General features: G+C 39.1%; 1 protein-coding gene across 1 annotated transcript in view; it reads right to left on the bottom strand.

Annotated features, from left to right (window-relative positions):
* The window catches only part of dchs2 (dachsous cadherin-related 2), a 36,407-nt gene that overhangs the window by 12,033 nt on the left and 7,574 nt on the right, over positions 1–16,800 (bottom strand). Inside the window, exons 5-13 of the mRNA XM_075462369.1 lie at positions 16,460–16,654; positions 12,279–13,307; positions 12,014–12,201; positions 11,806–11,905; positions 11,534–11,703; positions 10,244–11,087; positions 9,770–10,009; positions 2,598–2,732; positions 272–481 (exon numbers count right to left, since the gene is read on the bottom strand). Of these exons, the coding sequence (XP_075318484.1) occupies positions 272–481; positions 2,598–2,732; positions 9,770–10,009; positions 10,244–11,087; positions 11,534–11,703; positions 11,806–11,905; positions 12,014–12,201; positions 12,279–13,307; positions 16,460–16,654 (3,111 nt within the window). The remainder of the gene's footprint in view (positions 1–271; positions 482–2,597; positions 2,733–9,769; positions 10,010–10,243; positions 11,088–11,533; positions 11,704–11,805; positions 11,906–12,013; positions 12,202–12,278; positions 13,308–16,459; positions 16,655–16,800) is intronic.

Here is a 16,800-nt window from a genome sequence, read left to right as displayed (position 1 = left end):
ATATATTTGATAACTGGAAACATGGCTGGTACTCTGTCCAACACAAGCAGTCAGAGGATCAAATTTAAACACAGTAAACAAGCTAAGAGAAGCTTTACATGCTAGTGCAGGTACACTATAGGCCAACCCTTTATCTAGGAAGGATAGTCTATAAATCATAATGCAGTATTTGGACCAACACAAATAGCATCTTGAACTACAATAAAACTGATCCAAGTTGTAATAAAGTAGTAAATAGGGTCACATATGGAACATCATATTCGCTTCTTACCTAATATTGAGTAGTATATAATGCCATTTTCTCCTTGGTCTGGGTCAGAGGCCAGAGCAGTATGGATGACCCCAGGAGGAAGGTTTTCTGGCAGGCTGATCCGGACCGATGACTGCATGAACTCTGGGGGGTTGTCATTGTCGTCCAGCACAGAGCACAGCACTGTGGCCGTCCCCGATAGAGGCCGAGCGCCGCTGTCACGGGCCTGGACTGCAGACAGGAATAAAAAAGTTATCCAACATCTTCACATTGTGAAAATGAGAGGTTTCTCTAAATCTGCAAAGCATGTGGAAACTATAATCACATATTCTGAAAATTTGAAACATCAGAGTTGGTATTACTAACAGCAGCTTTTGCTGTTCTTTGTTTTTTGCCCTGAGGTCCTCTTTTGGCATTTTGTGTATGTTCAGTAGTTCAGTGGAGATTGAGCACAGAAGATAAGGAACAGGCTGAAGTTTTGGAAGTATAATGTTTATTATGTTCACCTTAAAAAGAATATTACCATGACATGACCAGCACATTCCTGCTATGTCAGTTGTCTTTCTCTGATTATTATCATGGTTATTTCAGATCGATGTCATTAGTGATTGCACAAGAATGTCTGTGGAACATTTTGAGAAAATCTGTTTGATGTTGAATATATTTGAGTCTTAGAAGGTAAAACACATTTTTACACAGTGTCAATATACACCAATAAAGCAATTACTGGCTCCATCTCTGCTGACCAAAGTTGGCACTATTTGACTTTTAATTGCAGCAAAACTCTTCAGATTGAAAAAAAAACAGAAAAGAATTTGATATTTCATTTCGTTCCAAAGTCATCTGCTGCCAGAAAAAACCGTCTCCACATATTTCAGTATTTTCCAAGAACTCTGCGATTTTGGCACCACTTCAAGACATTCAGGCTTTCCTGTCATTAGATTTTATTATTGGATTTAATTGTTCGTCATACTGGTGACTGTACAAATATTGTGATAAAACATCTGAAAGCCTTTTTAATCACTAACCACTGCTGGATAGGCTGAAATAATTACTGTGTGTACCCAAGTGAGAGTGAAAGCAAACATCCCAAAAGGTTGAGGGTGCTGCAGTGCAGTTGGTAGAGGCTGTTTATACAGTTCAGCCCTTTAAAACTTTCCCTAACATAAATCAAACTGCTGAATAAAGTTGCCCTCATGCAGAGGGCTGACATCGATTTCTTTATGACTTTGGCTGTGATGCATGAGAAGAGAATGAGAAACAGAGAATCAAAGAAATGTCCGTCTATGAGAGCGCAGCAAACTACTTTATACATTTTATTTTTGCTAGTTTATTTTTACAAGATCAAAGGAATTAGGTACATAACACTTCAGTGGGAAGATCTGAAACCATTATTAAATCCAATGCGCTGCTAATCAGGAACATTGTGTAATGAAAAGAATCACATTGTTGGCTGTGTTTATATCACCAATGTCATATCAGATGAGATTCCATTAAAACAAGCTTGTATAGGAGATGCTGATCACAACCACTCATGCACCAGCTAAGAAACAAATCACAGTCTATTGTGTAATAGTGTATTTAGTCTGTATCTTTGATACAGACTAAATACAATATGGGATTACAGACCTAGTGTTTGCCATGTGAGCTACACTGAATTCTGATGGACTGATATGTTTGTCATCACATTTCTCAGTTTGTAAGAACTCCCACGTCTTTCTAGTCACTGAGGCCTTGTAAACATTAGGCGGAGTATTTTGACAAGCTGAGTTTTTCTTCCTTTGAGCCCCATCCACAGCACCATTTAAGCAAAACCCAGCCAGAACACCACAAGTCCCACAGTGACAGCCAGCAGAAGTCAAGGTACAAATGGTGCACACTTCCCCAATTACAGCCCACACCACTAGTTGTGATAATCCAAAGGCTTTCACTGTCACTCTATTCCCAAGGATGCCCCGCAACTAGAGGCCTGACTGGGTCTCAACAAAAAACGGTGATGCTGGCGGCTGGTGGTGATGTAGCAGTGAACTCTGCAGTGCATTCTGTTGCCTCTGTTCTTAAGTATTGTCGGAGAGGAACTATACATTATTGTGCAGACATGTAAAAGGTCCTGTTGACAAGTTTAGCACCATCATGCTGTTTTTTTTCCCTTATTACTATGTCAACAAAGGGGAGATATAGCAACACACAAGTTTTAAGACTTTAAGGCACACAGTGTGCATCAGAGGACTCAGTTCAACTCTCTGTGCCACTCAGGTTTACCAGGTTGTATCTTTAAGTGTGTGTGTGTGTGTGTGTGTGTGTGTGTGTGTGTGTGTGTGTGTGTGTGTTTGGGCAAGTGTACTACCTCTTAGGGTAAAATGTTGCTGCTGCTCTCTGTCCAGGTGGGATGCAGTGGTAATCAGACCGGTGTATGGGTTTATGCTGAAAAGCTCATAGCCCGGGCCCGGCAGCAGACTGTACCACACCACAGCATTCTCCTCTGAAGGATGGACATTAATGGAAGTTAATGTAAACACTTTAACACACATGTAATTTACCATCTTCTTTCAATATATTTGTGGTGATTGACTAATGAATGGTGACCAGCCTGTGGGCTTAAAACTACAATTAATATTTATATATATATATATATATATATATATATATATATATATTTTTTTACATGCAAGATCACCCCGTATAATTTCCCATATACCCAGACTTGTCAAAGACTAGACCCAGGGATAAAATGACAGGCCCTCTACCTTAGCAGTTAAAGAAAAATCTACTTGAGTTATCTCATCTGCCGTCATATTAACTTAATGAAAAATATGCTGTTCGATACATTCAGACATTTATTCATTTTATTGCTTCATTCACATTCTAATGCATCCACGAGATTCTTGATGTTAAAAAAAAAAAAAGCAGAAGTCTATCTTCATGTTCAGAGGTTAATTTCAGCTGCCTCTGCTACGCTCAGGTCCTATGTGAAGGTCTTAACTGAAAACAGAACCACAGAGAGACAAAAAAAAACAAACCTAAGATGACATGTGTCACCTTTAAAACTGACAAAAGAAGCAAAAACCTCATCTGGCCTGCAAACACGGTTCATGGTTTTTCTACAGACACCCGTTCATCTGAATCTGACCACAGACTGTGGTGGTTCTGCCCAGCAGCTGCAGTTTAGTGATGCATGTTCCTAAATCATCTCAGATGTCTTCGGAGACAGCTCAGAGAGCTAAAGAGCAAGTATGCCTTTCTTCATATCACCAGCAGCGCTACCAGTAAATGGTTGCATTGTTACGAGAGCTCTAAGTATTTTTATGTACAAAAAACAATATGGCATTCAATTTTGCAAAAAATAAAATAACAAACATCCGCATTACACTATTGTTAAAAGATGGTTCTGTGGAACTACTATTGTTGTTGAGATGAGTGGTAAAGTCAGTTTTTTTTTCTTCATTTTGAAAAAAAACCCAAACATGCTGTGATACTAAGTTGCTGACAGTTGTTTTATAGATGGACTGACACCTAAACAGTGTCCAAATCAGTCTAAAAAAAGGTTACCCTTTCTAAAAACTAAAGATGCTTTTAGACCAACGACTCTTAAACAGCCTGAAGCCTTTTTTTTTCCAGAAGCTAAAAGATAATTCCAGGATGTGTTGCATTTCTACCGAGGTCAAAGGTTCAGTGTAGATTAGGCAAATCAAGTCTGCTGAAGAGTTGGTTATCACGACTGTCTCAGATGTCCACCATAGAGATGGAGGTGCCCTGCAGATCAGAGCAGCCTCCAAACAAGGTTCCTGTGGTCAGAGAAAAAGGTGTTTCCTGTGTTGGAAATGTAGCTCAATATGCTTCTCAGATGGAAATCTACAGGATCTTCTGTGCCTACAGCTGTGAAATGTTTGAATTGAATATTTACTTTTTTTTTTTTTTATCAAAAGCATTTTTCCAGGAACCAGGGCCACAAAACAGAGGCGTGTCAGATTTGTCCCGTATTTTGTTGTTAGTCACGGAATCAACAGCATTAAACATCTTATTCTTTATTACTACTGTTGACACTGAACAAGCTACTTTTGGATTGTTTGTTAAAATAACTCACATTGCAACAGTGCAAATTATATGTCTGAGTTGGTGATCACGTTTGACCTTCAAACTAAGTCATATATCATAAAACTGTATCTGTCAGCACAGTATTCTTAAAAATAAATTCCTGCAAACACACTAGTGCCTGCCCAAGAGGGATAAATCCAGGATATACAGAGTAACACAAAAGTTAACTGTCACCGTCAATGATATTGCACATCTCTTCTGGCTAATCCAACACATGGAAACTGGATGCTGAGACCATCAGACACAAAACAATGGTCATCTTTGGCAAGAGTTTGTGGAAAAAAGCAGCACAAATGATAATCAAATAAGACTGGTGGGAGAGCGGGCTGAACTGCAAGCCGAGGCGATCTGAGGAGGCAGATGAAAACACGGCGCCTATTGGCACAGATGGCTTGGATTATGGCAATCATCATGAGAGAGGACCTTTCACATCTCCCAGAGGAGCTGTGTGCTTGCTGTTCTTGGGCAATTCTCACTCCTAAGAATGTTAGTTCACGTCAAAACCCCTCCTGTGCAGATCCCCCTGCTGCATGCGCTCCAACTCCAGGATTTAAGAAGACTCCAACTGTCAAATGTGACGAAACGAGATGGGATTCTGGCGGCCGTGTGCACACCGTGTTAAAATAAACAGGACTGATGTGCGGATTTGTAACTGAATAGGGGTCAGATGAACTAGATACAGAGGAGTGTACAATGAACAGAGGCATGAAAAAGACTCAATCTGAACTAAATTTGAGGGAAACATCAGAGGTTAGTTTCATTTAAACTGCTACCGGAGCAAAAGAATTGATGATGACCTTGAACCCAGTATTTTATCATGCACTATTCTTAAATTAAACATGAGCCGTTACCCCACAGCTTATACTGAAAAAGATGCAAAGAAGCAATTTTTTTTCTTTCGCTTGGTTTTCTTGAGAAAACAATCCCTTCAATTCTGCATAATTTATACACCTGATTTTGAGCTCTGTTTGGTTTCATGGAATTTTGGAAAAACTGTTTGTTTTTATGCATCTGGTTTAATAGTTGGAGGCTGTTATACGCCCCAGGAACACATGCTAGTGCTGCCATCTAGGCATCTTGGAATTACATTGCAGTCCCCACTTCAATAGGAGGACTCTTCAGGCATAACTTCGGCTCTATAGCAGAGTGAAAATACAGCTCAAAAGATTTCCACTGATGAATATTTTGGATTATGATGAGAAAAAAAAAAAAAAAAAAAATCAATAAAAAAAATCTACTTCTACAGCAAAGGCATTTATTTGCAGCTTTTATAACTTCTTCTGTTCTTTCCCCCTCTTAATTCTGACAAAGGAAAGAAGGAAAAATGTCACAAAAATTGAGAAACGATGTTTTCTTAGGTGGACAGATATAAAACTAAAAAGTAGATGCAAGTTTAAAGTAAAGATACTAAGAGGGAATCATGGAGACAATTTTGTTCTTCAATAGGTAGAGAAACAACTTTGAATGAAGTTTGGATGATGATAAAGAAGATGATAGGAAAATATAAACCTCCACTTATCCCTGTTTTAATCAAAGATGGGATTCAAGCCATTTCAGATATTGATAAAGCCAATATGCTGGCTAAAGGTTTTGCAGATATACACAAGGGTAACCATCTTGAGGAACGATATAAAAAACGGAAAGAAGAAGTAATGAAAGTAAACCGGAATATCTTATACACCAAAGAATCAAATATGTCTTTTATGGATTCAGAGTTTAATATGACAGAACTTAAAAGGGCATTAAATAATACTGCATACTCTGCTCCAGGGAATGATAACTTATGTTATGTTATGTTCAGGAAATTACCGAACAATATTTTAGAAAAAATACTTAATCTTTTTAACAAAGTATGGAATGAAGGGAAATTACCATATATATGGAAATGGGCGAGAATCCTTCCATTCCCTAAACCAGGGAAAGACTCAAGTGACCCAGGAAATTATAGACCTATTGCATTCACTTCACATCTTGGCAAACTAATGGAAAAACTTTTAGTAACACGTCTAAATTATTTCTTAGAATACACCAACCCTCTTAAAGGATATCAAACAGGATTTAGGAAGTGCAAGTCAACAACTGATGCTTTGGTAAAAGTATGCAATGAAATTGAAAAGTCATTAGTAATGAAAGAAGTGATGGTTGCAGTGTTTCTGGATATTGAGAAAGCTTATGATACTATGTGGAGAGAAGGTCTTTTGATCAAGCTAGAAAAATTAGGAATTCATGGGAAAATGTATGACTATATACTTAACTTCCTTTCTCAACGGTCCATATGGATCAAAGTAGGTGATACACTATCCGATGAATTTATTGTAGAAAATGGTATTCCTCAAGGAAGTGTTATTAGTCCGATCTTGTTCAATATAATGATTAATGACATATACGAGAAACTGGGAGAAAATAATGAAGGTTTATTATATGCAGATGATGCTGTCATCTGGACAAGAGGGCGCAACATCACATATGTTAATGGCAAGATGCAAAAGGATATTAATATACTTGAGCAATGGGGAGTGGATTGGGGTTTTAAATTTTCTGTACAAAAATCACAGGTTGTGTATTTTACCAGGAAGAAAGTTCATGAAACCCACAAACTTATGCTATATAATCAGCAACTTGAGAGAAGGGAAAAATTTAAGTATCTGGGAATGTGGTTGGACTCCAAACTCACATGGAAATATCATATCGAATATATTGAAACCAAATGTAAAAAGGTAATTAATCTTATGAGGATGGTCACTGGACATAACTGGGGAACTGACAGACAATCTTTGATTGACATATATATAGCACTGATCAGATCAAATATAGAGTATGGTTGTATAATATATAGCTCAGCATGTAAGTCTTCCCTTAAGAAAATTGAAAGAATGCAATTTAGGGCTCTAAGGATTGCCCTAGGTGCCTATTCAACAACTCCTACAAGTGCTTTATTAGTAGAAGCCAAGGAACCTCCTATTAAGTTCAGATATGATAAATTGTCATTAACCTACTGGGTCAGGCTGAAGGGAAGTTCTAACAACCCATCTCTCTCTGTATTTAATGATTGTTGGGAATATTCTAAAAAGTCCAATGGGTTTGGTTGGAATATTGATAAATTAATTAATAATTATGGTTTAAAAGAGATAAAATGTGGACCAGCATTAGCTTTAAGTTGTATTCCTCCGTGGGTGCTCCCTGATCCAATAGTAAACATTGATTTATTGGCAGAAAAAAGAGAACATACTATTAAACAAAGTTTTACTAATGCTTGCTTAAACTATTTGAATAATTATTATGGATTTATGAAAATATTTACAGATGGATCTAAAGACCTCAATGGTCGGTGTGGTATTGGTATTTACATCCCAGAATTTGATAAGAGATACATATACAGAGTGAGTGACTTCCTATCAATATACTCTATAGAAATGACTGCAATAATAACAGCTCTACGATGGGTGGAAGAGATCAAGCCTCTTAGAACAATTATCTGTACTGACTCTATGGCAGCACTACAAAGTTTCATAACAGGAAACACAACACGTGAGGATCTGATATTAGAAGTGAAGCACCTGTTATTAAATATTTCTAACCTAGGATTAATAATTCAGTTTTGTTGGATTCCAGGCCATTATGGCATTATGGGAAACGAAATGGCTGACAAATTAGCTAAAAAGGCAATGGAATCAGAGCAAGTTACGATTCAAGTTCCAATGGGCAAAGGTGATATTAAAGCATTTATCCAAGCAGAAATTGTGAAAAGATGGCAAGATGAATGGGAAGCAGAGAGTAATGCCAGACACTACCATCAGAACCAGAGGAGTATAGGAGGGAAAAGAATTACATCATTGGGTCTTAACAGACAGGAAGAAGTCGCATTTACCAGACTGAGATTGGGTCATACAGGCCTTAACGCTAGTTTATATTTGATTGGGAAAAGTAATGGCATGTGCTCAGAATGTCAAGTGTTAGAAGATGTCGCACATGTTTTATTTAAATGTAAAAAGTTTGATCAATCCAGACAGATATGGAAAAACCTTGAGTTAGAAAATGAAATTAACAATGTATTGAAGGAACAAGAAATGAAAGAAATAAGAATCAGATATTTACTTATGTATCTAAATGATACAGGTTTATTGAAAAGAATTTAATAATGTTTTATTTTTAATTTTATTTCTGTTTATTTGGTTTTGTTTGTTTACTTTGTTGATTTGAAATGAAAAGTCATAGGCTATGTCCTTATTACACACTCCTGTGAAGTAGTTCAGTAGGTGGCGGTATATGTTGAAAAGATATGACTTGCCATTAAACAGAAGAAGAAGAAGTTGTTGAGTCATACGGCTTCTTTCAGTTAATTTGTCATTTTCCTAAAGATAGAAAAGAAGCATAATCCTGGAGATTTTTCAGCACAACATACTTGTACAGTAGCATTATTTAAAGAATTATTACACTATTGTCAAATTATTTTCTCAGATTGTTATGCTTTGTGTTGGTGGAGAGGAGAGAACCCAAATGCAGATCAGCAAACTGGTCGCAGAAGGAAAAGGACTATATATATAAGGGTAAAGTAATGAGGAAGTGGCTGCAGCTGAGGTTGATTGAGTTGGAGGCAGGTGTGGAAGTTGAGCTGATGACCAAACAGGGAAACTGAGGATAACTAGGAGTAATGACAAAATCTAAACACAGGATATAATATAACATAATATAATATTTTGCATGATCTTAATTGTAGCATCAAAAAATGCTTCAACTTTGTAGATTTAATTCTTAAAAACATGGATGGCACATTTCATTACAGAAATCCTTTTAATGAACATTCAGTGATTTAAGTTAATTTTGTTTGGAATTAAAAAGATTGTGTGGCTGTTGGAAATATATCCCTATGTTTCAGACACAATTATCCCCTCAGTATCGACTGCCTTTATCACATATAGGAAGAACCAGCACAGCTGTGTGGTTTTCTCTGATGCAGACCATGAGGTGCTGAATAGTTTGAGAAAAGGATCATTTCTAGTGAAAATATTTCTGTTCATTTGCTGTTTAAAAGTTCAAGAAACTTTCGTTCTAAGAAGAATTCATTTTGTCTCCTGGAGTTTTCTCTGACACGTTTCACTTAATGTGCTGATTAAATGGAAGACTTTGCTTCATTGTTGAGGAGATTTTAGGCAAAAAAAAAAAAAGAAGAAGCATATTCTGTGTTATTATTTGTCTTGTTTGATACTAAACTTCATGTCCTAAATCTTTATGGGATCATTCAACAAAACAAATCTGGACCTGAAATAATTTTTTTTTTTATTTCTATATAAAAATACATTATACTTATATGATTACTGTCACCTAAAAAAGTTAGTATAGACTGTAGATGGATATTGATCAATGCATAATTCTAACTGCCAAAAATAGAATGCCATTATTAAAACAGTGGTTTATAATCATTACCTGAATCCAAATCAGTAGCAGAAACTTGGAGCACAGGTTGTCCAGGGTCTCTATTCTCTGCAACACTGCTATTGTAGAAGGTCTGACTGAAGACAGGGGCATGGTCGTTCACATCGCCCACCTCCACAGTCAGAGTCTGAGTGGATGAGAGAGAGGGGAGGCCGTGGTCAACCGCACGGACTGTCAGACGGTGGACAAGCTGCGTCTCATGGTCCAAAGGGATGGAGAGAAACAAGAGCCCTAAAGGAGAGGAAAGAGGTTGAACATGATGGCCAGAGGAAGCAAAAATCTGAAAAAAGCTAAAACCGTTTACCCTAAAGCTATTCTTCTGACCGCACTTTTCACTTTGCATTAGACATGAATAAGTTTGAGGAAGTTTGTGTGACAATTCCTGTTTAATTCTGATCGAGTCAAAACAGCAGGAGAAAATGGTCACATTCCATTTATAACAAATTAACAAATGAAAAACACTACCTGTTTTCTCCTCAAGTGTGAAGAACCCTTTCTTGTTCCCGGCCACAATGGAGAAGGAGACAACCCCGTTTCCACCTTGATCGCCATCTATAGCCACAAAATGATGCAGCAGACTTCCCACCTCTGAGTCCTCCATCACCTGAACTGCGTCCGCTGACACAAACACTGGGCGGTTATCGTTCACATCCAGCAGGTAGAGCTGAGCTGTCATTGACGTCTGTTTACGCTGATCCTTCCTCTCTGCTTGATCTGTAGCAGTTACGGTGAAGGCAAAAGATGGGGTGCTCTCGCGGTCTAAAGGTGCTGCTACAGTCAGACTCCCCGTGTATCGGTTGATGTGAAAGGGGAAGTGTGCTGGGGACCCACTCACTTCAGGGCCGAAGGTCAGACTGTAACGGAGAGCACTGTTGGGAAAAGTCCCATCAGCATCTCTGGCGTGAAAAGCAAAAGCCAGTGATCCAATTGCAGTGTCTTCCCTCAGACCGTATGTCACTAGTTTATCAGGAAACCAGGGCGTGTGGTCATTTACATCCTCCACCATCACACTGACAGACACAGACATGTTCACACCAGGAGCAGAGCCCACATCCTCAGCTCGAACCACCAGGAAGTACTGCATGGCAGACTCATAGTCCAGTGGGTGGTTAATGTAGATGTCACCAGAGGAACTGTCAATGCCAAAATGAAAGTTCCCATCCCCCTCAGTGATGGTATATTGAAACCTGCCTTTATCTGAAATGCTGGCAGAGCCGATAATAGTTGCAGGCTCTGTGTCTTCTCTCACTGAAAAACATCTCAAAGTTTGATGGTCAGAGCTGCCGTACAGGTCCTCTAATCCATAAATCTACAAAAGAAAAGACATGTCATATTTGTTTCGTTGTTTTGATTTTTATACAACATCAGGTCAGAGAGGAAAAGCTGAAAGTTACTGCAAATTGAAAAAAGGTGAAAACACACAGTAGGATTAAAAAGATTATGGCATGAACTGAGTCATGCACTTACTAGCAGGGATTACACGCGTCCTGATGATTTGGAGAAAACAATAAAACACTGAACAATGTGTCTCTATATGGTCGAAATGACTCTTTGGATGAAATAAGATCTCTCATTTGAGACTTACTTAAGGCGCACAGCATAGGATACTGCATCATATAAAGCCAGGGTGGGGGATATTCATGGACTCATCTTTATACAAACTAACCACGTGAGAAAAGAGTTTTAAAGACTGTAGTCTGTGATTTCAATCTAAAAAGCTCTGAACAATACCACATTGTGGAGCACAGGCTTTACCTGTACATGAACCACTGCAGTGTCTTCCTGAGGTGGTGCTCCGCTGTCCTTTGCAGTTACTTTCAGAGTGTAGTTTGGTTCAGCGTTTTTGGTGAAAAGCTGCTTTGTCCTGATTTCTCCAGTCTTACTGTCGATCTCAAAGTATCCGAGACCATCATCTTCTAGACCAACTGAGATATGTACAAGATGATAAAACAAATCAATAAGAGGCATATGTCGCTGAATATGTTTACTGCATATATCATTAAACCTGATACACATTTATAGCTCACCTGTGACCAGCGAATGGGTTACTGTGCCATTTTCCCCTGCATCCAAATCTTTGGCAAACATGTTTGTCACCAAGGATCCTGTGGGTACACCAGCCCATATCTGCAATACAAGTATTGGTAAAGTATTTTTATTTATATCGAGTCAGTAGTCGGGACAAAAAATGTGACGAGAGAAGAGTTGCACTTTTTGTGCTGGACTCCGTCTTACTTGCACACTCAGCTCTCTGCTGGCAGGCAGGTGTGTAAACTGCGGAGCGTTGTCATTGATGTCAGCGATCAGGACATGAACGGTGGTGGTGGCATTGAGACGGGGGTGACCCTGGTCTGTCACCATCACCTTCAGACTGTGCTGGCCCTGCTGCTCCCGGTCCAACGCCACCCAGTTGATGATTTCACCTGGGAGGGCAGAGAGATGATGGTGAGAGTGCGCGGCTACACAGTGAAAAAGCAGGATTATTGTGAATGTTTTTTACCTGTTTTCGCATTGATACGGAAGAATTTCCCATCTGAGAGCAGGATGTAGGACAGCTGGCTGTTTTTCCCAGAATCCTTATCAATTGCCTTGACTGTTCCCACAATGCCTTGCGGTGACGACCCCTCAGACACAGTGAAGTAGTACACCTCGCTGCTGAAAACTGGAGCATTGTCATTCACGTCTAACACTAGCACAATCACCGTGGCCGTCGCCGTGGTGTTTGCCAAAGACGCCTCTTTGGACGTGGCTAAAACCTGAAAACGATACCTCGACTCTGCCTCATAGTCAAGATTGTGGGAGAGATACAACCATCCAGTCTTTGGGTGAATGCGAAATGGTGCAGGAGGGAACCCAGTTTCTGCTTCTAAAGAGTAAGTGAGGCCTGAGTTTGACATGTGAGCTCCCCGGGTCCAGTGCCCTCTCACCTGGATGACACGGGAGTCTTTACGGAAGCCTTCGCCTATCTCCACCTGGTAGACCAGCGTCTCAAAGGCCAGGCTGTCCTCTGCAGTTGTTTGGTCAATGTTAACTGAGAGAGTCAGCGTTGAGCTCAGGGAAGGGTCACCTTTATCTTCAGCTACAATTTCCAGGCTGTAGCTGTGCTGATGACCCACCTGTAAACTCTGATTTAGTGTAACTGTTCCCAGGTTGTGGTCAACAATAAACAGTCCATTTTTGCTACTCTTCAGGTAATACTGCACCCTCCCATTGGCGCCACTGTCGTAGTCATGAGCATGTGCGATAAACAGCACGGTTCCCGGCAGAGTGTTTTGTGACACTGTGATGGCGTCACTACTTTTGGGGAAGACAGGGGCATTATCGTTTAGATCGGCTATGGTGATGTTGACCTGGGTGGTGCTGTAAACAGGAGAGGTGTCAGTGTAAGACTGAAGAACCAGGAGGGCGTAGGGCTGGGACTCATGGTCCAGAGGTTTGATGTTGCTGATCAAACCGGACTTTGGATGAACGGAGAACAAACTCTGAGGGTCTCCAGAAGAGATTCTGTAGTAAATGGTTTCAGTCGAATCTGTGAAGACAAACAAATTTTCACCAAAAAAAAGAAAGAAAAAGACAGGATTCACATAAATTAATCATTCAAATGTACATTTTCTCAGTAACCTTCAGTAGAATTAGACATGCAATTGGCCTTTTTGAAAGTTTTACTCTGTTTTACATATACCCAGCAGCCTTGTTGTCTCTTTCTCCAGACCTGGCCTTTTTCCCCTTACATTTCTTCAGTCTTCTGCTTTGTATTGTCAATTCTCGGCACCTTCCCAGCCAAATGCTGCCTGTAGACACTGGGAGCCTGCATGTCTCAGCCAAATCTCTGTCCAATTAATTACTGAAAAACCTTAAGACCGGACGCAGCTACTGTCCATTGCTCTGGTATGATGTCAGAGATGTCTGTGGCTATTTCAAAGCTATTGGAAAAGTTCCATCCATCTACCTCTCCTGTGGTTACACACTTGCATTGCTTTTCATTCTATCTTTCCGTCCTTGCTGCTGTAACATTGTGAATTTCTCCACTGTGGGACTAATAAAGAACTATCTTATCTTGTCTTATAAAAATGCAACTTTTTCTAATTTTAACTGAGCCAACATTCTAAACAAAACAGGACGTGGTGTGTAGTTTTTGAATGTAGATGTTTTTGAAGAATGAATGTATGCATGAATGAACCAACCAACAAACATAAACTAACAAAAAAAATAGAAAATACATCAATAAATACATAGATCATGTATCATGTCACGTAGTCAGGTTAGGGAGCAACAGCCACTTCCTTTCTGTTCAGCTCAGTTATAATCTAACCTCTTGTTAACAGATGACAGGCACAGTTAGGTCCACATAATATGGCTATGGAGTTTACAGCGGGTAAGAATTCAAAGAGAAACACTCTATACTATATACACTCTGTACTATTTGAGCACCGACATAGAACTAGAGCCTTCCCTCACACACATTAATTACGGAAGAGGTCCGAAGATCCCATTAATCCCATTTAAGCGTTTGTTGCGCTTCAACACCAACTCTAAACTGAAACAAGCAAAGAGCTTAATGATGCCTCACCCTGTTGATTCCGCTTTAAGCTGATGAGTTAATCTGTTAATTGATTAGACAGCCTTAAATGACTGTCTGGTGTGGTAGTGTGGTTCAACTGTTGAAGGGACTTGTGGTGTAAAAGTATGACAATGAAAAGATAATCCTGGAAAACTGGAGAGCTGAAGAGCTAGAAAACTGGCCCACGGAGAGGAGGTTAAACTGAACTAATTAGAAATTATACCGTTATATATAAATGTTATATGTTCGATTATTAAAGATAATTCCATACATAAAAAAAAGATGAATTTATACAAACAACGGTGCAAAAAAACCCCAAACAAACACAGCCTATATGCCCTTTTATGAGAGGACACTGTTAAACTTCTTTAACGATATATTTACAGTATATAGTACAACTGTCTTTGACCCCCTTATTATCTGTCAGGTGTCTACGTGGATAAGAGGGATTAAAGATTAAACTGTAGTCTTCCTCTTTACTTCTCACCATTTAATGTCTGCAAGTAGATTTGAGTAACAGCAATGATCCCCCAATTGTTTTTGTCACAAACATCTGTCAGGAAATACCCTACTTTACTGATATCTCGGTGCTCTTTAAAACGACTATTACTCTGAAAGAATTGTGTGAAAGGACAAAAGCACAATATTAGTCATACTGAGGCTGAAGAGAACGGCTTTTACATCAATGAATGTCCATTGCATCGCAGCACTTGCCAAACGAGTTCACACAAAGTCGATTAAGCCTCGATCAGCCCTGAGTAAATCTTTCCGTGTTTCACAGAGTACTCAGGGTTTATAATCTGTTGGCTGTGGCTACATGGCCATGCTCGCACAAAGCTGAAAATGGCAGCAGCCATTGTGACAGACTACAACAGACTACAGCTACTAAGAGAAAGGTGAAATATAGGGTGGAAAGTACTAACTGAACTATACAAAGCTGAATATTTTATTTTATTTTATTCTGAGCAATCAGACACACTTATAATCATATATATAGATTTACATACTAACTCTTAAGAAAGGCCGTCACTTCATTCATGACTGAAGAGTTCAAGAGCAGGAATAACTAATCAGAGATATAGCTTTACCTTTCAGGTTGGAGACTCTAAAAAAAAACATCTAATGGGTTCTTGAGTTAGATGTGAGAACTTTTTTTTAATTAATATTTTATGTGTAATTTATTTTTTTTTGCCATGCAAAATTATTTGAAATTATAATGAAAGATTTACCAACTTATGCAAATAATGAGCAACAAACAGACATCCAGTCTAAATTAAACTGAAGCCACGTGTGGGCCAAAAAGACCAAAAAGGCACAAGAAAGAGGTAACATCTAATCAAATGCCCTTATCAAAATGCTTTACTACTTGAAATAATGATTTATCAGTATCATTGGAGAAAATAAAGATACACTTGACTCTTGTGAGATCTAATCTTTACTAAATTATAAGGTTTAAAATATAATTTGTACAAGTTTGATGAAAGCGATCTGTAAAAACTGGGAAGACGTTGCAATTCGGTGGCACAACTAGCCTTTTGAGGATGTTTAAAACTTAGGGATACAGTTTTCTGTTAGGCCACTTTCAGAAGAAAAACAACTATTTTGTTTTAAATCCCAAATTAATCAAATCCCAAACATATTTCTTAATTAGGCTGTTGTCTAGGGATTTATTAATCCGTTTTTTTCACTTTCTTTGTTAAAATAATCAATGCGGTCAGGTCATTATGGTGAATGATTCAGTTTTATGTTGTCTAGATTAATAATCTGCGCCTCACTATGAAGATGTTTACAAGGACATTAGTGCTTTGGATTCTTGGAGTGTCCTGGTCATGTGTTGCATGTGTAAATCTTTTCGCTGGACTACTCTAATTGAAACATTGATAATGTAGCATGTAAAAAATCTTTGTCAGTCTGGGTTTTTGAACATTCTGTACCGATGGTGATATTAATGTGCATGTAATCACACTCAGTGGAACACATGCTGATAGATGTGTTGAGAGAGCAGTGAAACCCCGATTTTCTGCATATAGTAAAATTACTCTGAGTAATCGGATTTCTATTGCTGCCAATAACCTCCACCGGTCTCAGTCAGCATGCACCGCACCATATAGGTTTCTCACCGGTTGGGTCGCTGGCCTCCACTGTTCCCACAGATGTCCCTGACAGTGCATCTTCAGGAACTGTAAAAGAGTAGCGTGACCTCTGGAACACAGCTGGAGCTCGGGCACTTCGTAAAACATTGACGGTGACTTCTGCGGGTTTGGCTGAGGTGAAGCCCTCCCCATCTTGTGCTGTTATGGAAAGCTTCACGCTGGCTGCGCCCAGATGGGTCAGAGAGGAGTTCAGGAGGAGCATTCCTAAGGAAACCGGTTCCAGTTAGGTTTGCTTCAGACTGCAACAGCTGAGTCACAGAATCACTTAAAAGATTTGCTTTGTAATTTAAACTCAGTTCCAACTACTT

This window comes from Odontesthes bonariensis, chromosome 4, assembly GCF_027942865.1.
Source record: "Odontesthes bonariensis isolate fOdoBon6 chromosome 4, fOdoBon6.hap1, whole genome shotgun sequence".
NCBI lineage: Eukaryota > Metazoa > Chordata > Actinopteri > Atheriniformes > Atherinopsidae > Odontesthes > Odontesthes bonariensis.
Note: the sequence above shows the minus strand (reverse complement) of the source record. Positions and strands in the feature narration are given on the sequence as shown.